The following is a 21428-nucleotide window of genomic DNA, read 5'->3' on the forward strand; positions in this document are numbered from 1 at the left end:
GTGTTTGAGGCTTACTTTTTAGTCTGCCAGTCAGAGAGTGACAGACACAGGTGTGTAGTTGACCCTAATGAGCCATTGGCAGCAGCTTTTAACATTTCTGTTGATCTTCGTTCTCTTTACATTTTTTATGCCGTTCGAATAGATTTTTCTGAGTTTAGATTTTTACAAAGTTATGTTAAAATTTGGGGAATTGTCATCATATTTCATCAGTACAGACTGAGTGAAATTAATTATTATATTATTATGAATTATAATTCTATTTTCATTTATTATTTTATTGCAGAAATGTGTTTTGTATGTGTGAGTGTTTATAAAGTAGTTCCGGCTGTCGCCACCAGGGGGCGGTACGGTCGAGCGCAGCTCCGGCCAGCCTGCCTGATGATGACTGAGGAAGAAGAGCGGCACACAATGCACAGCAGCACGGCTGACAGACAAGGGTTGTGTCTCCCTCATTTTCACCATTAATTCCCAGCTCCGTGGAAACTTGTGGCCGAGCAGCAGCCGCGCTGTTTCTCTCTCCGGACTCCGAGGTTAGGAGGCCGGAAACGACGGGCAGACGGTTTACCTTCTGCCAAACACTGGATTATAAAAAAAGAGGCTGCATGAAGGAGCTGCCCAGCCCAACGGGGGGCTCGAGTCGGACCGACACCCTGGAAATCGACACCGAGGCTTTGAAATTTGGGCCTTAATCTTTTTTTTTTCTCCTTGTTCCAAATGGAGACCGAATAGAAAGTTCCTTGTGATTATGCGGGATGTTAATATTCTGTAGATGATTTACATTTTAATTACAGCGTATGTTTAACATCTGAAGGATTCCTGCGGCTGGTTTAACCGGCTAACACTAGCCGCAGTGCTAACGTTACGTCTTTCTTTTGATGTGATGGGAATTCAACCATCGGCCATCAACGTCTCGACAGGAGGAAAAAAAATGTGCTTTTCTTTAATTAGTTAGCTTCCAAATTAACCTGTCGGCTTGTCGGACTTCCCGGATACGTTGTAACGGTACAGTTTATGTTCTTAAATCGCTGTCCGAAAATGTTGTATTATATCGCGTTAGCCGAGCTAGCATAAAGAGCTAACCGCTGACCTAACGTCAACAAGCCCTAACTAGACAGCTCTTTAAACTAGTTGGAATTAACTTTAGTTGTCAAAACTACCACTTACACATTTATATTATCAGCTAACTATAATTTAGGTGTTACGTTTATCAGTGTAAATATCTGGTTTAGCCCAGCGTTTAACGAGGTTTTTATTTGGTAATATATCCTGTTCGATACCTTATTATTTTTTTTGTTTACATGTGTTTTGTGACTATTAGTTGGAGACGGGATCAGGTATGTCCTGACATCTTTATGTCCTGGATATAAGTCTGTGTTCGGATTTATTGAAATGACACTAAAGTTTCGTAGAAAGACGGGCACTGGTGCCAGTGGACTGTTGTCTGAGGACGGTAAATAAGAGCCGCTGGTTCCTTTAACGCCGTTTTAACGGGGGCTCCCGTTCAGGGCCTGCATCGGTGGTGTGGGGCTTTTTTCTGTTTTTTTTTTTTTTTTGCTATTATTGTTTTGTTTTCCGGCGGTTCGGTGCCTTCCACCGGACCGGGACTCGAGTAAAGTGCCTTTGGTCCTATCGGAGTTACAAAGGGGAGGCGGCGTTCGAGCATGGAGGGCCCGAGCCGAAGCGCCGGACTCAGACACAACCGCCGCTCCCGGTCGCAGCGCGACAGGGAGCGGCGGCGGAGGAGGGTGGACCTGGCCGAGGAGCGGGCCACGTCCCTGTCCTCGGGCTCCGACCGGGAGGCTCGCGGGGCGAACAGCGTCCTGGGTCCCGGCGGGAGAGAATGCCGGCCCGGGTTCGGGAGACACAGGCCTCCGCGTCGGAGGAAGAGGGAGTCCGTGTCCTGCGAGGAGGACATCATCGACGGCTTCGCGATTGCGAGCTTCATCAGCTTGGAGGCTCTGGAGGTAAAAACATCATCATCTGGGGGTTTAACTTCCGCCATCAGCTGCCTCTCACCCTGATTGATCACTCCTTAATGTGACATGTTTTGACCCGCTATAACACCTCAAATATACCTGTTATTTCTTTAAAATCTTGAAGCCAAAGGTATGAAAGCCTGCACATTAAACTCATTATCTCTGACACCATTTTGGAGAAAGCAATTCACTCCAGCCCAAACCCCAAGGTATCTGTAGTGACAGGTTTAGGAGATTGTTTAATTATTCATGCTCTAATTCTGGGAGGTGTTGATGAGCTGCTAAATGGCTCATTAGTAAAGAAAGGATAATAAGAGTTGAAATGTGTATTCTTTCAGCTGGTACCTCAAATTAAACAGTTAAAGACATCAAAACAGAAACCCAGTATTACACTATTGTTTCCTGTTTTGTTTATTTTTCTGCATTCTTTGTGCTATTTTAGCTATTCATATACCTAAACGTTCAGCTCATTTAGGAAATGGGTTCTGTTTTTTTAACTTTTGTACTCGTTTTATAATAATTAACAAACTCCACTTTATTTACAGATGCTTCTTCACATCAGTTCCTTTAAAAACATTGATCTGTTTGAGATCCGCTTTAGCAAACTGGCTCCATTTTGGCGTCTTTTTGCTGCTTTTAGCTACGTTTAGCTTTCAGTTTCTTCGCTAAATTTCAGCCACATCAATCACGTTGCGTTTTCTCCACATTATTACAAGATAAAAGTATGTCTGTGAAGTAAACTCTGACCCTGGCTAACATTTAATTACAGTTTGCCCGGTTGTGTTTCTTGCATCGAGATGGAAAAGCAAATAATTTGTGCTGTAAAGCTGCACGTTCGCACACACTCAAACAGACCCTCTGTTCTCCCGGCCGGCTGGATTTTCCAGTCAAATCAACCAGCAAATTTCAGGTTTGCCGATTGGTTACCGCCAGAGACCGGTAACTGTAGATCAGCCGAGACTTACCAGAGCATGCTGGTAAGAAAATTACGTTTCTTCTCAGTCCCAGCAGCAGCCATTTTAAAAAAAAAAGACATTGTTTTAAAACTCACTGTACTTTCAAAATAAATGTTGCTAACGAACAGAACATTCAACCAAATGAACGCATGTGTCGTTTTTATCTACTAACTGAATTAAGGCGTCGTTATCTCACATTCTGGTGATCCTTTTAAATAATTTTGTGCTTTTAAACTTGACTTTAAAGTGGATTTTAGAACGACTCATAGAAAACTTACTGGTTTCTGTAAAGCTAAAGAAAATACAAACATTCATCAGTTTTATCTGTTAGCACAGGATTGTTAAAGCAGTAATTTTACCTTTTTTTTTTTTTTAATTTTGAGCCTGGCTTTTTGTTTGTTGCCTGATACTTTCTAGTACTGAGTAGGAGAAGGGTGAGAAGAATAATGGTTTCACGACACAGAGGTGCTTCTTCTTTCTATTTTGTAACACGGTGGTTATCGCACAGTTCCTCTATTTCTCATCTGACCCCAGGAGGAAGCTGCAAAGACAGAAACTTGTGACTGAATGTTTTTACGGGGTCTGTTTGAGTGTCTGATTGCATCTTGAAGTATACTATGAGCTACTTAAAGTAGCTAAAAGCAGCCCAAAGACTGGCGAGAAGCTATAAGTACCAAAAATGTTGTATTTGTGCTCATAACCAGACAAAATGATGGTTTTATTCAGACTAATCCATTACATCAGTTATTTTCTAATGCTTTACTGTATCTGCGTGTAATTCGCCTTTTTCTTGTTGTGACACATCTGTATTTTGTGCCATTTTGTAGACATTAAAAGTCATTTTCCTCCCTTCTTCTCAGATGGACTGTTCTCTGAAGCCCAGTCAGCGCACTGACATGCTGGGCAGGAGGAACAAGGGAAAGAGAGGCCCGGAGGAAAATGGCGGCGGGCCTCTGTCGGAGCCCGAGGAAGGAGCCCCGCAAAGCTACTCCAGCAGCTGCTGGAAGAAGAGCAGAAACAAGAGGAGGAAGATCGAGGTGAAGACTGAGATAATTCCTGATCAAACAGCCGTGTTTGTAGTTTTGTAGTGACCTGCACTTCCTGCTGCACAAAGAGAGCAAGTCGAACTGGTTCGCTCTCAGGCTGTTGAGCAACGTCTCTGATTCTTGGGTTTAAGAAATTAAGCAGTTAGATGACTCCTCATAACCGGGAAAAACAAACATTAAGTTAAAACTCAGTGATGTTTAAAATCATTTAAAACTGTGAGCTGTTCAGGTTCATATTTTCCTTTTTGTTCCCAGGGTCCACACCTGGAGACGGGCTACATTGTAAGTTTGACTCAAATTAAAAAAATAAATGTTGTGTATAATTAATACTTTCATAGATGCTAATTCCAGTTCTGTTTGTTTTTTCCTCTGTTAGTGTGACACTGAGAGTGATGCAGGAGACAAGGTGTGTACTGTTTGCTTGTCACAGCATTTATTGTTTGGTAATTTACACGTCACAGTTTTTACTGAAAGAGCCTTTTATAGACACAGAATAGTCGTGGGATCGTTTAGTCTTTTCTGCGTATGGACTTGTGTAATGACCCAATTCTAATAAGCTAAACAGTTGTGTATTAAATAATAATGATGTTAGCTTATATGCCAGATTTAAAGAACTCAATATTATCAAAATGTTATTGAAACATAAACATGAGATCTGTTTTTATTTATTTTTTTAACCTTCCTGTCCTGTGGTGCTGCAGCGCCCTCGTTACACTAACTTTTTGTTTCCAAATTATTGACCATCGCTCTTCACTCATCTTCATTTTTCTCTCTTCAGGCCTCCGATAATGAGATGGATCCAGTGTTCACCGTCAGCACTAGAAAAGGTAAAAATAGGATTATAGCTTCTAAAAACGAATAAAACTTTGTTTTCTTTGCGTTATTTGAGGTATGAACAAACCAATTCTGCTGTTCTGCAAATAAAGGCTCTAAATGACAAGATTTTAATTTAAAATTTGGAAGAAATGTCAGTAGGTTATAGAAGAAAACAAAAATGAATCAGTTTCAGTTTGGTGTTATCATTTCATGCCAGTAAGTACAAAGTTTTACGTCGTCAGGTTTTATAAAGCTGCCTTTTTTTATATAACTGAGAAACGATTTAAATTATTTTCTGAATAACAGCAACTCCAAAATCGTCAAAATAATAATCCTGGAAACATGGCTGTTGTGCAAACTTCACTACGGCATGATATTTACCTTTCACCGCACCTTTAACACTCAGTCTTTATGCTTTGAATGTAAACAAACGAACGGCTCTAACGTTGAACAGAATCATGTTAAATAAATGTAAGCATCGAGAAGTTTCCTCCAGTTGGAACAAACCAGTTTAGATTAAAACCGAACTAACTACATTCAGTAACACACTTTGGTGCCGTAATCCTGATTTTTGATGCCGTCAGTTGTTCACGTCGCTATTTTTGGTGACTTTTTGCGACTCCCGGCGCAGAATCTCAATCAGCTCCGCTCTGTTTGAGGGCTTATCCATCCTCCTCTTCCTCACATTCCACATTTTCAACGGGGGAGGGATCTGGATCTGACGGTCCTTCATCCACGCCTGAACCCTGTTTGGGAAAAACCCTCTGCATCCCTTATGTTGGTAAAACCAAAACTGAGCCCTTCTTTTCCTCGCTCAATTAGAAGAAATTAACAGTGGTCTATTGATTTGTTCCAGATCCACATTGTGGCTTCATGAAACTTCGTTTTCTGATAAAGGATCAGTTTTCTTTAAATTTAAATGAAAACACGGCTCTTATTCTCCTGCACAGATGTGCTGAACGCAGATATTTAGTTGTTCATGACGGCTCCACTTCGACCCTAAAGATGATCTTTGTGTCTATCCAGGATTTAATGTTTGGTATTTACAGAGTTTTTATTGTAGCTCCTTTATTTCATGTTTTTACTACTTTTGAAACCATAGGAAGAGTTTTGATGATTAATTTATGATGTTATAAGAAGGTAATTTATGTAAAACTTAAATTATTCTTATGTGAGGTAAAAAGAGCCCAGATGTGATATAAAATAGAAATAATTGAATGTAAATGTAGAAACTGTATAATTTCCTGTAATGTGTGGGACTGATTGATGTTCCTCTGTTTCCAGTTGTGGAACCCGCTCCTGCAAACATGAGCACATCCGTGGCTAAAACCTGCCCGTCTCTGACGGCGCGCTGCGGGGGGATGTCGCGGTTAATGGTGACCCCGCGAGTGTCCGGCCTGGAGCGAAGTCAGGAGAAAAGCCTGGAGCCGCACTTCCCAGAGCCGGTTTCTTCTTCTACCTCTTCAGTTTACCTTCCTCGTCGGTCTTCCCACTCGCCGGTCGCAGCGTCGGGCGCCGTCCCCCGGCCCAGCCCGATGAACGGGAACAGCACTCGCCACAACGGCAGCCCGCCCCTCTCCAAACCCAAACTGCTCCTGCCTCTGCCTCCGCGCTCTCACCCCATCTACAACAGGTCTGTTTCTGTCATTTATCAGCATCGCAGTGTCTTCGGTGCCTAATTTCCTTTTTTTTTTTTTTTTGTTTTTGTTTTTTGTCTCTGTCTACCTCTGTGTTCTCAGGAGCAGCACCCCAGTCAAACCTCCGTCGTCTGCTTCATCAGTTGCCTCCTCCTCATCGTCGATGCGGCCTCCAACTCCTTCCACTAGCGTCTCTCTGCCCTACAGTCGGGGTTCGGGCTCCTCGGGGCCCCTCCGGCCTCCCTCCCGAGCCAACTCGGGGGCGTTGTTCACGTCCTCACCCGGTCTGCCTCCCCCTCCACCTCTGCTGCCTCCTGCCAACTCAACGGCGGCAGGTACGGGGAACACACCTGCCACGTTCCACTGCCGTTTCAGGCTGTTGGGATGTTTCGTTCGCTCGGAGTAACGCAGAGCTTGCTAAAATAAGCCGAAGTCAGACTTCCTCTGGTGGTTGTCTGGGTTTGTCGAGGCTGTTGAGGAAGTTGAACATTGGTGAAGTGAGATCTAATCTTATTAGCACAGCAGTTCTCACTACAAAGCAGAAGCTGTATGTGTGACTTGTCTTTAGATTATATATGTAGCGCTTAAAAAAATCATGACTGTGTTTATTTGTAAGGTTTCTGCTGCATGTAGTCTTTTTTTTTTTATTTTGGTCAAACCCGAGTCTTGTGTCTTAAAGGTTTATTTTCAGCTAATCATTCTGTCATGGTCTCATACTTCTCGTTATCCCCAGAGCGTGAGGGCAGACGCAGCGTGCCAGGCGCTGAAAATAACTCGACAGCGACTGGCCGCGCCACACCCGGTGCCCCGTCTGCGTCGAGCTCCGCGTCGAGCTCATCGGGCCGGACGTCTCAGAACCAGATGAGCATCCCGATGGCCTTCCAGTTCCATCAGCACAACCACCAGCACCAGCACACGCACACGCACCAACACATCATGCCCTTCCTGCACCCCTCAGCCACCGCGCCGCCTGTGGTGAGAACATCTGGGAATGTTTCTGAGACCTTTCCAAGTTTTCTCTGAAATGTCTTACTCAATGTTTTCGTTTGCAGTTTGACAAGTATCCGGGCAAGATGGACGGACTGTACCGGCATCCTGTAAGTATTTCTCCCAAACGGTGATAACAAAGAACTTCTTACACCGAGTGATTAAAGAAAGTCCCAGGAACAGAGTGTTAGTTTATAGGGGTGTAACAGGACATTATTTTTAAGAAAAAAAGATTTTTCTTGTTGGATTTTAGTACGGTTCTTCGACCATTCGTGACCTTCCGTTCCTCGGGGGCCGCTCTCCTGCATGTTTTAGATGTTCTTGCTTTAAAACACCTGCTTTAAATGGATGACTTGTTGCCGTGCTCCTGGAGAACCTGATGATTTGATGAGGAGGTGATTAAACAGTTTGGATCAGGTGTGTTGGAGCAGAAAAACCTAAAACTCCCAGGTCAGCGGCCCTCGAGGTGAGGAGTCTGACACAACTTCTCATTAAATCTGTGACCACAAGAGGCCAAAATCACAAATCTGATCAAACGGCAAACTTTTTTTTTTCATCTGGCAGAATAAACGGTTACTTGTTAGTAAATTGTCGTGTGAAATAAGTGTGCATCGGAGACTCTTCCTTTCAGCACGTAGCTGCAGAGTCTGCACGGCTCGACTGACATGTTTGGTTTAACAATAATTCAGGGTATTTTTTGTGTTTGACAAGAAACCTTGTGGCGTTTTTAATCTCGTTCCACCCCGTTAGTTTATAAAATAAATGTTACTGCCCAAGAGTGACGGGGATTTAATTGACTTCCTGGATCTTTTAATGGTCACTGAATTGTGTGTTTTTTGTGTTACAGTTCTTTCCACAGTACACGCCGCCCTCTGTGTCGGGTATTCAGCCTGTGATTCCTCCCACCGGACCTTTTGGCTCTTTGCAGGGAGCGTTTCAGCCAAAGGTGAGAAAGACCTCTCCTCTCTTTACCTCACATTGTTGAGGTTTGCTGAAGTGAGTGTTTATTTGATCCCCCACACACCGAGGGACTAATGATGACATGGTGAAGCGTGAGCCGCAGACATTAAGAGTCATTTAATTAGGAGCACTAATCCTTTCATAGCTCACCTGCTGCATGTTGCATCAAAAACACGACTCGTTGCATCAAAGCGGATAAAACAGCAGGTTTGACTTCATTTGAAGGGTGTAGCTGAGTAAGGTGTGGCTCATGTGTTGTGCTGTGTTTGACAGCCTCTTGTCCCTCAGGGAACGGCTCCGGATATAACGGCGAGACTCGGGGTCGTGCCTCACCACCTGCAGCCCAAAGACCCCCGGGTAAGGACGACAAGCCGCCCCGGCTTACATTCGCCACTTAGGATGTGCTGCAACACGGGCCTAGCCAGAGCAGTAAAGAGTGAAAAACATGACTTTTTATTCCCAAACAGTGAGATGTGTTTAAAGTGGTCTTGCACTTTTGTTCTCTTGTAGCTAACTGATCCTTTTGGGACATCGTTGAAAATCAGTAATGTAAGCAAAAACAGATGTTTTTGAATCTCTTGACTCAGCCTTTTTTACTGTCTCACTGCTTCACTCATCCTGCACTAATCTCACTCGTAATCCTAACTGCTTCTGGTCTGTTCTCTGCCCTCGCAAACCCAGTTAGATACTTCAAACCTAAAAATCACTCATTGTATAATGTATGTGCTTTTCTTTTCTTATATTCCTTTATTTTCACTCTTTTTATATGTGTGTGTGCATATCCAAAGCTACAGTGGTGCGCAGTAGGCATGGGTCGGTAGGAGATTCTGACTGCATTAAAGCAAAAATTTAAAAACAAGATTTGTTTGCTTTTACTGAAAGGCTGACTGGTATCCGATGGATGGACGAGCATAAAGGTTCAGGGGAATTCCCTCCTCCTCTTTAACGCTGCGGTAACCGGCCCATGCCTAGCTTTCAGCTCGCTCCAACCTCATGTAGAGGCTAGACGAGACATTTCTGACCTTCGAGAAGAACATCGACTCTGTGTTCAAAGGCTTTAAAGTGGTGCATGCAGCGTTCACAGAATATTACAATGAAATGTTGGTTTCTGTGCAGAAACCAGGAAAGTGGTGCGCCATGCACGTGCACGTGGCCTGGATGATTTTGAGCCACCAGAGGAAAGTGAAGGTAAGTGTTCGTCGACGTCTTTCTGCTCGTCGTGAAAACCGTGACCACCGCGTTAAACCGCTCCGCTCATTCTTCAGCTGATGCACGCCGATCCTCACAAGCTGGACTTCCGGAGCGACCTGCTGGCCCGTTTCCCCGGAGCTGTGGGTCTTGGCCAACTGGGGCCCATGGGGGGAGCCCTGCCTCCAACCCACGACTTGACCAGACCTCCCAATCTCTTCCCAGCTGCAGGTCCATACTTGAAAAACAAAACAAAGCAGAATGTTTGACAATCTGCAAAACCTGGACATCTGTGTTTATTTCCTTACAAGAAGAAGTTTCAGACTTTCAGGCCTCATTTCTTTGAGCATTCCCTTGAAGTCGATGATCTTTCTCTTGACAGATTTCTGTTTTTTTACCTTCTTTCCTTCAGGTGCAGTCAATCCATCGTCAGCTCCTTTCATGTCTCCATCAGCACCACACTCCTCTTTCCTCCCACCGGCTGCACACTTAGGTAGGAGAAGCTTTACAGGTAATATTTTAATTTTCTTAAAACATTGATGGGTTCTTTCATGTATTTTTCTCTCTTAATTACCTAATTTTGCTCTAAATATGTTGATACTGTTAAACATTTATGCCCACTCAGCATCTCTGAGGATTATTATTATTTATTTTAGATCCGTACGGCCGATCCCCGCCCTTCGCTCCGCTGGGAGCTCTTGGTTCTGGTGCCTTTGGAGGACTCGGCAGCCCGACACTGGGTCAGTTTTTGTGGTTTCATTTTGCTTAAAACAATATTTTCAGCTATAGTTCTTATTAAAATCCATACAGGTCACGTGTATATTTAGCATAAATGGGCGTTCAGAACTAAAAACTGTTGAAACCACATGGATGGTTTTTCTGTGGGGACATAAAGCTTCAGGTAAACAGGAGGAGAGTTGGACTAATTCATTTTTAACGGATTAAAACAACAAAACACTGCCTGGTGTTTCATAATGCTGAGCTCTTTTCAGGCCTCCACTCCTTTGCACTTTGTGACCCTGGTCTGTGAAAAGTGCTATAAAAATAAAGCTTACTTACTTAATAAAGCTTTACTTTTTTATTAATCTGAAGCTTTGGAAACATGTTGGCATCGTGTCTGGACAGGCATCACGGTTTGTTCCTCACAGCTGAAGTCTGAACTGCATCCAGCGTTATGATATATAAACATGTGACATTGTGTATTTGGAATATCAGCAGTTCAATGTTAGCTTCTTTTTTATTATCTCATACATTATTCATTGTGAGATAATAATCAGAGGATTAAAGAACTGCCAGGAACGTTTAACAAAGTTAATTTAGTTTTAAAGCGTTTACAGGTTTCCTGAAAGTGCCTCGTTTTAACCAGTCTGTTTAATTCTCTCTCCCCTTGTGTTGAAGCAGGAATTATTTCCTTTTTTAAGGTAGTATTTCACTCGGCTGCGTCTGGTCAGAGAACAGGGTTCGAGGAGAAGTCGTGCGGGTGTTCTCAGATGTCGCTTGAATTTTAAACATGTTCAGAAAAGTTTTCTGCCATGATAATCAGAGTTGTTGCGAGCGTCTGGAACCCGTCGTGATTTTGTTGTGGACGTCTCCAGCTCCTCTCAAAGAGATGGAGACGGGTGGAAAACATGTCCAGGTCTAAAAAACGCAATATAATTATTCTAAAAACTGGTCCAAAGGTGCAGCAGATTGAATTATAAAGATGCGGCTGCCAAGGATGGTACGAAACCAGCCAAGATGGGCAATAAAATAATAATAATATAATCCAGAAACCTTTTGTTTTTTGACCCACAAAAAGCTTGTGATATTTTGATTAATTTACAACAACTTTTCTTTATTTTTTGTAACAATAAAAGTGAAAATATACCATAAGCAATCATATGAGATGATCTGAGAGACCCCGCTCGGTGGTTTTTGACCCTTATCAGGGTCTCCACTCCAACTTTTGGAAACACAATCTTGATTTTCCAAACCTGGCCACGCAGAAAAAGGCCTTACAGCTCGCTTTGTTGGCAAACATTCAGAATTCAATGAGAAAATTTGCGTATTTTCTCCATATATTGTGTTAAGTTTGAGTCTCGGACAGCTGCAGCCCAGTGAGACACTACCTTCACCACGAGTCGAGTTCATGTGAAGCTAAAATGAACCTGATGAGATGAAATCAAATCATGCTTGATGTATCTGTCTGCATTTCTGTCATTACATCACCAAAACAATGATGCAAAAGTGGATTTTCCTCCTCTTCCTCAGACAATAAAGGCAGGAACAAAAACTTACTGGACTTTGCTTCATATCCTGAAGACTTTTTTTAAAGTTAGAGTTGATAAAGCAGCTAAAGAAGGCGAGGCTTAATAAAGTCGAATATAATGCTTAGTTATGACAGTAAGGCACATCAGAAACGCCTGAATGCTTTTCTCAGGAACACTGGACTGTCGTAGTTTGGAACTGTGAGCCATAATCTGCTGTTTATGGAAACGTACTAAGTAGAAACAGTTGGTGCAGTCTGCTGCATAGTGGTGAGGTATGTGACTCTAAGTGCCTATAACTTACCTACGACACAGTTTCAGAGCAGAAGTGAACCATAAATAAAAGTTTATGATTGTTTTATATCACTTGCATGCTTAAATGAAACTATTATGAGATATCCCATGCCCTCTGCAGTTTGGGAAAACACAAGAAACTTTAACTTTATGTTGCTAATTTCAAACGCTGAAGCTAAATGTTTGTTTGGTTGGTTGTGCTACAAAATGAGTCCTTCCAGCACTGATCTGAACACGATGTAGTGTTAGGAGGATGATAGAAATCAAAGCTTCGGCTCATTAAATGGATGAAAATAACCGCTGGAGTTACAGCAAAGCAAGGTGGCCTCGAAGTTCAGCCACCGTGGTCCACGTTTACAGATCAGCAGCAGCAGCAGCAGCAGCAGCCTGCCACCTGAACGTTGTATTAATACAGACTCGGCGGGGATGATTATGTGACACACAAACAGCCTTGGTTTTTGTTTTTAAGCTACAGGAAAAGAACAGAAAGCGGTTCGTCTGTCGTGTGGTGTTTGGGGTTAGAACGGGGTAAACTCACAGCTTTGCACCAAGAATAAAATTCTGATTAACTTGTTTTAGTTCTATCTGTCCTTGTTGTCTCTGCCACTCGAAACCACTTTCCTTTTTCTAACTTCACGATCAAGTTGATGCTTTTATCACAAAACAGGTTTCAGAGATTGTAGCTTTTATTAAAGGTTGTAAACTAAGATCACGTCTGAATAATGGATGCATGTTTTTGTAAAAACATAACAAAAAAATACATATAGCTACAAATAAAAGGCTGCTTCTTTACGTTCTTTAGCTCGGCGAGGTGAACCCATCCGTTCATCCAGGACCTGGCAAATAAAATAAAATAAACCAACTGGACTTGTATCCTGTAGCTGAAGATGTTTCGCTTCCTGTCAGGGGCTTTCTCAGTTCACTGGAAGAGCTGATCTCCTTCTGCTGGAGATAAATACTTAAACACCTCGTTAGGTCACCGACTTTGACTTTTCTGTGGCTATTGTGTAGAGCTGAGTTATTGTGGAAGTTTGGAAATAAACGTGCCAATGTGTACGGCTGAATTTTGGTAAAGAAGTCGACTAAAACTGGTCAGGGAAAGTGCATGTGGACCATTAACTGTAGCAGTAAGAACCGAGTTTTAGAGAAGACAACCATCTGTAATTTGATGGTGGAGTGAAACTGACAGGAGACTAAATTCTGGGTTTTAGATTCAAAGGAGCAAATTGTGTTTTACAGATTAAAGATTAAACCTTAAAGTGAAACAGTCCTCGTGACCGAGGCAAACAAAAATGCTCCAGGTTCTAACTCAGGTTTTATGTTAAAGCGCAGAAGCTGTCAGAAAATTCTTCTTTGACAGAAAACATCTGAGGCGTCCGCCTCAAATGTCCAGGTCTAAAAGCAACGTTAATGATAAATCATTATTTTTAAAAATGGTCCAGGTTTGTGCATCATTTTACCGTTAACGTGGGGGCGTCCGGCGGCTTGCTGGTCCAGTCAGACTGCAACAAAAATATGGATTATTTTCTCACATTTTAAAGCCACCAGCTCTGTGAGATTCTACCTTAAAGACTATAAACCAGACCTACAGGGTCACTGCAGAATCTTTAAACAGTCTTAAACTGAATAATCTCAATTTTAGGCCTTTTAAACATGTCCATATTTTCCATTTTAGGAGTTAAAACCCATTTAGTTCTGGTTTCAGTTCATTTATTGCTGCTTCCATCAAATCTTTTGTTTTTGTTCTGTCGGGATTCCTTCGCTCCAAGCGTCGCAGAGGATTATTAAATATATTAAAAGTCTAAAAGTCTCATCGTGCAGCAGCTCTTTTGGAAGGAATTTAATGGACATTCAGCCTTCCTCGTGGAAAGATAATTCCAGTTGCAATTTGTCGTAGTTTCTTAATGATTCGGATTAAATTTGATCTACCAATCCACGTATCGTGACCCATCCACTCAGACGTGTTGTGAAATCTGTGATCAGTGCTTTTCTCCCCCCTTAATGTTTTTCTCTCCTGTCTCGTAGCACAGCTACAGCTCAGCTGTCACAGAGACATGCTGGGAATGCTGTGCAGAGCTTTGTCATTGAACTACAAGCACAAGGTTGGATGTGTTAATTTCAGTAGCTGCACATACTGGGCGCGGCCCCCGCTAACAAGATGGCTGAAGCGTCTTTTTTGGCGAAGCGGGAATGCGGTTGTGGTCTGTTGGGAAGTCGTCCCGATGTTTAGTTGTGTTTGATCAACTAGACGGAGCTGGGCGAATTACAAAACGTTCCCAGCGCTAAACTGTGTTACTGACAGGGCTACGAGAAGTCTGAACATTTAGCAAGGACAGTTTTATCAAAACAACTTTCTGTAGATAATTATCAAGCAAGTTTAGAAATCTATTTTGTTTGTTTTACTTTTATCTGCTTTGTTTTTTGTAACTATTGCTTTTTAATTGCTTTGTTGGATCTATGCAGATGCTAACAGGAAGAACTTTTCCGAACTGTGTTTTGCTACACAAGATGGAAGGAGTAGTTATGCATGTACGGTTCAAAATGTGCATTTATGTCACTTTTACAGCAACAACTTTCTGTCTTCTGTCCTCATCTTTCTGTCGTAAACTCTGATTCTTCTATCAACGGCTTCACTGTGTTTTTCTAACAGTAAATTGTCTCTGTTGCCTGTAGCTGGCTCTGTGTTCGGCCCTAAAGATCCACCGCCCAACGCAGTCGGGGGCTTGTCCAGCTCCAACCATCATGACGCGTGGAGTCGTCTTCACAGCGGCCCTTCTGGCTTCCCTGCAGCCCACAGCTGGGCTAAAGGAGCCGATAAAAGAGACGAGAGGGACCGAGGGAAAGACGGAGAGAGGAGGGAAATCCTCCACATCAAGGATGAGAAGGACAGGTAAGACTTTTACATTTAAAGGAACAAACACAAACACTGAGTTCCTGAAATACTCTCTAAAATCCTGGTCTATGCTGCAGCCCGTTTTACTGAAGATCAATAATGTAAGCTATTTTCATTAGCTTCAGATGTTTAGAGTTTTTAGAACAGCACTCAGTCCGTCTTTAAGACTCTTACTGTGATGGATTGAAAGATGCTCAATCAGTTCTGCTACATAAACCGCATCTCAGACCGCTTCAACTGAAACACTGCTTGTTATTTTTATAGTTAACCCAGATAAAGTCCAACCATAACCCTCAGATAGAATAATAGTAGCCTAATAACAAATGAAACAAATACAGCAGGGTTCATTCGGCTGATTTAAGCCTTTAAAGATGACTTTTTCCTGTCAATGGTCTGTATACACCTCCGTAGATCACAGTAACATGAAAGAATAATGCAAAAACTTTCTGTTGTCATCTTGAACATCTAAGTTAGCTTTTCTCTTGTTGGGTTACAGCAGGGGTGGGCATTCCTGCTCCTCAGAGCCACCATCCTGCAGGTTTTACTTGTTCCTCTGCTCCAACACACCTGATTTGAATCAATGGGTGATTAACAGGCTTCTGTAGAACAAGAAGAGGTGATTTAACCTCTGAATCAGGTGTGTTGGAGCAGAGAAACAAGGAAAACCTGCAGGATAGTGGCCCTGAGGACCAGGGTTGCCCACCCCTGGCTTATGGGCCTAAACACCAAGAGAAAAATGTACATATTTTCACAATTCATCCTTAATTGGAAGTTGACGTCCTGTTCACGTAATGAGGCTTCTCTTTTAACCGTTATGTTTGTATTTCATGTTAAATGCTTCGTTTCGTTTTGCAGAGACAACATGCTGTACGGCCGACAACCTGTGAGAATGTCTCCAGTTGCCCCCTCCTTCAAGCCTCGCAGTAGCACCCCGGTCTCACACATCAACGGACACAGCAGCGCCCTGGGCGGGAGCGGTGGACTCATCGACGACCTGACACGCAGCCTAAAGAGAGACAGAGACCGTGAGAGAGATCGAGATGGAGACAAGAGGCCGATGCCTACAGTGTCCTCGAGAGGTCCCCCTCTTGGCTCCTCGTCTTTAGTAGCGGACAGAGACAGACCACGGTCCTCCTCGTCTTCTGTGCTCACTACTCCGCCCCCTTCCAGCCGCTCAATCCCGTCTCCTTTGGACCTTTACCCTCGCTCACAGACTCAGATGGGACACGGCCTCCACGCTGACCCCTCGCACCCCCAAAGAGACAGTAACCTCCCTGCTTCGTCCACAGCTTCTTCCTCTGCTGCTTCTTTGTCTCAGGCCAAGAAGTCTGACCGCACCACAACGCCTCTGTCGAAAGGTCTGCCTTTCCCGCCGGTGAAAGTCAAAGAGGAGAAGAAAGAGGAGCCAGAGAACAACTCAGGCTCTCTCCATCCTTCTCTGCCTGGTCACAGCTTTGACCGCCCCAACAGCCATTCACACCACCACAGCTCTGGCACCCCTTCATCCTCCTCTCTGTCGCTGACACCCACTCCGCTCGCACCACCCACTCCAAACACTCCCTCCCACCTGCCCCTGCTGGACCGCTCCAGGGCTATTGAAGCGTTGGTTGTAGGTCCGGAACGTTTTTCGCACGGTCACCCTCAAGGCCCGCCCCAGGGTTCACACAGCTTCACCTGGGACCCCTGGAGAGAGGTAGCAGTTCAGCATCGCAGGGAAGCTTTGGCACTTCACCCGGAACACATCGCTCTGCGGTCGAGTCCACATCTGGCTCGGCTGTTCCATCAGAGACAAATCCTCGAGGCAGAAAGGGTCGCAGCTGTAGCTGCAGCCGCCGCCGCCGCACCTCAGCACCCTCCCATTTCTACCTCCAATCCCTCCTCCTCTGCTGTTCGCCCGGAGTTCGGCCTGATGGCGTTTGAGCGCCCTCCGCAGCTCGGACCCCCGGGTGGCGGGCTCATCGACGAGGAGCGGGCCCAGATCTTGAGGGAAGACTTTGAGCGCGTTCGCTACTTTGGGATCCACCCGCACCTCCCTCCTGGCTCTCATCTTTCCAGCCCGGCTGCCGCTCACCTGGAGCAGCTCCATCATGGCCTTCTCCCCCACCCCCTCCCCCCAGGAGCCGCCGCTGCTGCCCAGCACCACGCCAGCCTGTACTCTCGTCTCGGCCCGATCGGCCCGCACCACATGCCCAACGGCCTCCTGTCGAAGACCACCGCGGATCTGGTGGGAGCTCTGTCTGTGGGGGCGCCGCCTCCGCTCATTCCGTCCATCACCAGTAGGTCGTCTACGCCGCCCCGTGGTTCAAGACTGGGCGGGCCCGGCGAGCTGGCGCTGTACAGCACCCACAAAGACGGAGAGTCCAGATAGTACTGGGACAACACTGGAGGAGATGAAGGGAAATGTCAGGATCACTGTGCTGCTCTCAACCTGTCCACTCTTCCTCTCGTAGACTACTAAACCTTCCCAGTTACGCAACCAAACCAGCTCCAAACCCCCAAGGAAAAAAAGAACGATAAAAAGTAACCACGATAGGCTGGAGTTGATGGTTGGGATGAAAATGCAAGACTCACAATATGCTTGTTGGTTTTATCAGTGCAATTTAAAGGTACATGGTTTCTGTGCATCCTTGGTGTATTTTTGTTTTTAAAGCTGTAAGAAGACAGATTTTGTTTTTTCGGGTGATTTATGATCCATGCTTTTAAGCAAGCCTTTTCCGGGGTGTATTGGGAATCACTTCCAGAGAGTTAGACACCTTAAATACACATTTTCATCTTTAACTTGGTTTCACTTATAGGATATTTTAGCACCCTCCGGTCAGCTTAAATCAGGTAGAAGGGTTTTTTAAAAAACGTCAGTAAGGTGGTGCTTTTTCCTGTTTTTGTGTCTGTCTCTGAGAAAAGACAGATTACTTACCTCAGTTTCCTGGTTTACCCAAAAATCCACCTTTTCCTGATCATTTGTTGGTGTTTGGCTGGTTTTTGTTTTCAGCGGGGCGTATGGTAACAATGAACTGTGCTACACTGAACAGTGTTTTAGAGCTTCCTTTAACTGTTTCCCAGTTTCCTCTTGACTATATGAGCAGGACCAGATTATAGTAGTCTAGAGAAATTGCCTTTGTAATTATTATTCGTAACATTAATTATCTTCTATAATAATAAATATATTCATTGTTATGTTATTTGTCATTGTTTGGTTGTCAACCAGCACTCTCACGCTACAGGCTTGCTTCACGGGAACCTTTTCAGTGCTTGTGGACGTTTAAAAGCCTTATCCGTTCGAGGAACTGAGCGAAGCTGAGAACAAGTTGGTTGAGCGCCGTTTGTTGGGACTGTGGGAGACTTGTACATTGAACTGTTGAGTCGTTTCGTCAACAAAAAAATAAGTTATATACACGAAAAAAAGTGAAACATCTGCTAAAGAACTGATTAAAAACAAGAAAACAAAACAAAACAAAAGGACGTGTGAAAATGCAACTGAGACAGTGGGTGTCCTGAGAGGGAAAAGACTGGGTCGGATATTTTATTATGACCATTTTATACCTTTCAAACCCTCCCCTAGAGACCACAAAGAATAATTATTAAATGAATTGTTGTTTACTTTGTTGTGTGGGTCTTTTTTCATTGTAAATCAGTTCAAAACACTAAACAGTATAATGTTTTTTAATCGCAGGTAAGTGTTTCCAGGTGACTGATGTTTGTTAGAGGATTGAATAATTAAAATCTATTGGCCAAACTTGAGAATACGAAAAATGACTAGATGTTTATAAAGGTTAGACCCTATTTATGACCTTTGGATATTAAATTCCTTAAAGAAGAAGGTACCAATGATTTATTCCTTTAAAAAAAGGTTATTTCTAAGTTTGTAAACCATTTTATACGTTGAAGCAGGCTCACTATTTGGCAAAAATCATCAAAATTTAGAGTTTAAATGTCAGTCATTTTGAAATAAGTTACTTGGTTATTCTGTAAGCACCATTTATACATATAGAAATTTGTTTTAGTAAATAAAATGAATAAGCAACAAGCAATACATTACATTTTACCCAAATGAACACAAAACTCGACCATGAAAAATGCAAGAATTGCTTTATTATGAACCTCTCTACAAAGCATTCATATGTGCTTTTTAATGGAGAAAATATGGATAAATTGGCTTTGAACTGCATTAATAGTGAGCTAAGAAAACCTGAAGGAAGAAATGTGTGATGATTAAAAACTGAGCCACAGGGCTAAGTTAGATAATCACTTTTGTATTTAAAAAAAAATTATTAATATTAAGTTGTAATATGAATCCAGAACAAACAAATCAGCTCTGATTTTTAAAATGACACTGGCAATTAAACAAACTACATCTTTTTATACAAAAAGCTTATTTCTTTGTAACATTTATTTAAATTATACTAAATTTGCTTATATATATATATATTTCAGAAATTAAAGAGAAGCTGTATTAATTAGACAAAATGCAACACAAATCTGTCTTCATGTTGAAATCACGTCACTGTTTTCTAAATAAATTGTAAAAATCTGCTTAAATTAATTAAAACTGCGTTTTTTCCCCTCCTCTTTGTTCCCCTCTCTGCAGTAAAAATGCGCAAACTTGTTCCGACGCTTTTCTCCCCTAGATTCAAGTGGCGCGCTCGTCGAAGTCTCGCGAGACTTCGCGGGATTGTGTACTTTTGTCAGCAGCAGCGGTCCGCCACCATTTCGCTGCGTAACGTCTCCTCCCCGCGACCGCTACATTCTGCGCCGAAACCCAGTCTCTCCCGGTCCGGATTTTAACTTCTTCCCACAGACCTAGGGGTACCTCGTTGGGTACCGAGAGACGGTTTGGACCACCGGGATCACGGATTGAGGACGATTTTACGCGGATGACGACTCCTTCAGCGAGAATTTAGTAAAAGAAAATCGGTCGGAAAATTCAGGTAGGTGGGAACTTAAGATGGCGGCCTTGAGAGGGAGGGGGGCAAGGAGGAAGTAATGGGGGGACGTGAGGGAGGCTCGGACCGACGACAGGACGCTCCCGGGCTACATTTGATTCGGTTCGTTTTAAATACGGCGTGTTTTCATCGCAAGACAGGACTGCGAGTCCCGAAGCTGCGACGCGAACAAACCGCGGCGGGAGCGACGCGAACCGGATTAATCCCCGAACGGACCCTTTATCGGCCCGCGTCGCTTCTAAAGACCCGTCGGTGAGCCTTTGTGGACCCCCTTGAGTTCCCCATTAAAAAAAAAAATCATTGCAAAATTTATACGAAACTTTTTAGCACCGCTCCGTGCCGTTTTGTACCTTTCATTTGTCTGAAAACTGACGCTAGTGTGCGAAAAAGAAATAATTAAACTTGGGTATTTTTTTTTAAAGAGATTTGACCCCACGCAGTGACGTCACCAGCGAATGCCCCCCCTTCCTCCCTGTAGTGCATGCAGGAGCGGGTTTTAATGAGACTTTTTGATGTTTTTTTTGTTGTTGTTATAAAAAAAACGTCTTGAATAAAGGGGCAGATTTAAAGCTGAATCATTACATAATAACAGCGGGAGGGAGGGCAGGGGCGCCTGCGCACGGAGCGAACGCACCCCAGTAACTCTTGGAGCGGCTCGCTTTCCCTTTTCGTGCCACACAAGCCAGTGTTATTGTGGAGGCTAGCATTAGCCCGCTAACCGCCACTAGCCCAACCGGCAACGTTAGGCGTTAGCTGCTCCCAGCGCGAGCTCCCCTCCCAACAACTCCCAGCTCCACGCTATTCTTTACGAGTCACGTGATCTGCGCGACCTGTCCACACATACATACACACGTCCCGCCCCCCCCCCCACATGAGCNGAAGCCCGGCGTGGGTTTCCACGCGCAGTGAGACACGTTAAAGGGGCTGAATGAGCCGAGGCCCCGGCGCGCGCGCGCTTGCCTGCCTGGTCGCCGGCTTTTATCGCGCGCGTGCTGCGTGATTCCCAGCAGCTTCCTGTGGGCGACTGCAGCAAATTCAACTTGGAGCTGCTCCACGGAGTGTTTTTTCTTTTTTTTTTATTATTACTGCTGCAATGTTACCCACTCAAACACATCAACACACACCCCCAACTGTAGCAGCATCTGACCAGAGAAGCTGCTGCTAATTTATCAACTCAAACATCGTTTTTTATTATTATTAATATTAATAAATCAATATCCAGTAAGCCTGATTTGACCTTTTTTTGTTTTAGATGCAAAACCAAAACATCATTTGTCGTTTTACAAGTTCTGCATAGTGGCATATAAGGCAACTTGCTCTAGTAAGAGTTTTTTTTTTTCCTTGTGTTGTGTCAAGCAAAGTTACCATGTCATTTTTTTTTATTTTTCACTTCCCCAGAACATGTGGAAGGGATCCTAATTTCAGCATCCTGGAAGTAGAAAGCACAGAAGACCTGTGTCTCACACCACAGACAGGTGAGGAGTTTGCG

At 43.7% G+C, this 21428-nt stretch overlaps 2 protein-coding genes across 8 annotated transcripts in view; both read left to right on the forward strand.

Annotated features, from left to right (window-relative positions):
* The first annotated feature begins 391 nt into the window (after positions 1–391).
* On the forward strand, positions 392–18596 carry fbrs (fibrosin). 6 transcript variants are annotated; one of them, XM_017436507.3, is made up of 18 exons: positions 392–1964; positions 3793–3969; positions 4234–4260; positions 4355–4384; positions 4757–4805; positions 6079–6427; positions 6534–6766; positions 7165–7406; positions 7484–7528; positions 8266–8364; positions 8652–8735; positions 8889–8927; positions 9495–9566; positions 9644–9797; positions 9979–10077; positions 10223–10306; positions 14780–14996; positions 15855–18596. In XM_017436507.3, exons 1-18 carry the CDS (start codon positions 1662–1664, stop codon positions 17365–17367), a joined length of 3816 nt encoding a protein of 1271 aa, XP_017291996.1. In that variant the 5' UTR covers positions 392–1661; the 3' UTR covers positions 17368–18596. The 6 variants fall into 6 exon arrangements, with proteins under 6 accessions (XP_017291996.1, XP_037836540.1, XP_017291999.1 ...); XM_037980612.1 differs by having other exon boundaries at positions 6540–6766; positions 15855–17367; XM_017436508.3 differs by having other exon boundaries at positions 393–1964; positions 8667–8735.
* A 1085-nt stretch (positions 18597–19681) lies between these two features.
* LOC108248047 (Snf2-related CREBBP activator protein) overlaps positions 19682–21428 on the forward strand; it is a 30182-nt gene continuing 28435 nt past the window's right edge. For both annotated transcript variants that reach the window (XM_017436513.3, XM_017436514.3), the window contains exons 1-2: positions 19682–19924; positions 21338–21414. The gene's annotated coding sequence lies outside the window, so the exon portion shown is untranslated. The remainder of the gene's footprint in view (positions 19925–21337; positions 21415–21428) is intronic.

This window comes from Kryptolebias marmoratus, linkage group LG17 (genome assembly GCF_001649575.2).
Source record: "Kryptolebias marmoratus isolate JLee-2015 linkage group LG17, ASM164957v2, whole genome shotgun sequence".
NCBI lineage: Eukaryota > Metazoa > Chordata > Actinopteri > Cyprinodontiformes > Rivulidae > Kryptolebias > Kryptolebias marmoratus.

Excerpts from the sequence above, each read along its gene's own strand:
- fbrs (XM_017436507.3), top strand. The coding sequence starts at position 1,662 with ATGGAGGGCCCGAGCCGAAGCGCCGGACTCAGACACAACCGCCGCTCC. Across the intron at positions 4,261-4,354 it reads ACCTGGAGACGGGCTACATT|TGTGACACTGAGAGTGATGC; the intron begins GTAAGTTTGACT and ends TTCCTCTGTTAG. Across the intron at positions 4,385-4,756 it reads AGAGTGATGCAGGAGACAAG|GCCTCCGATAATGAGATGGA; the intron begins GTGTGTACTGTT and ends TTCTCTCTTCAG.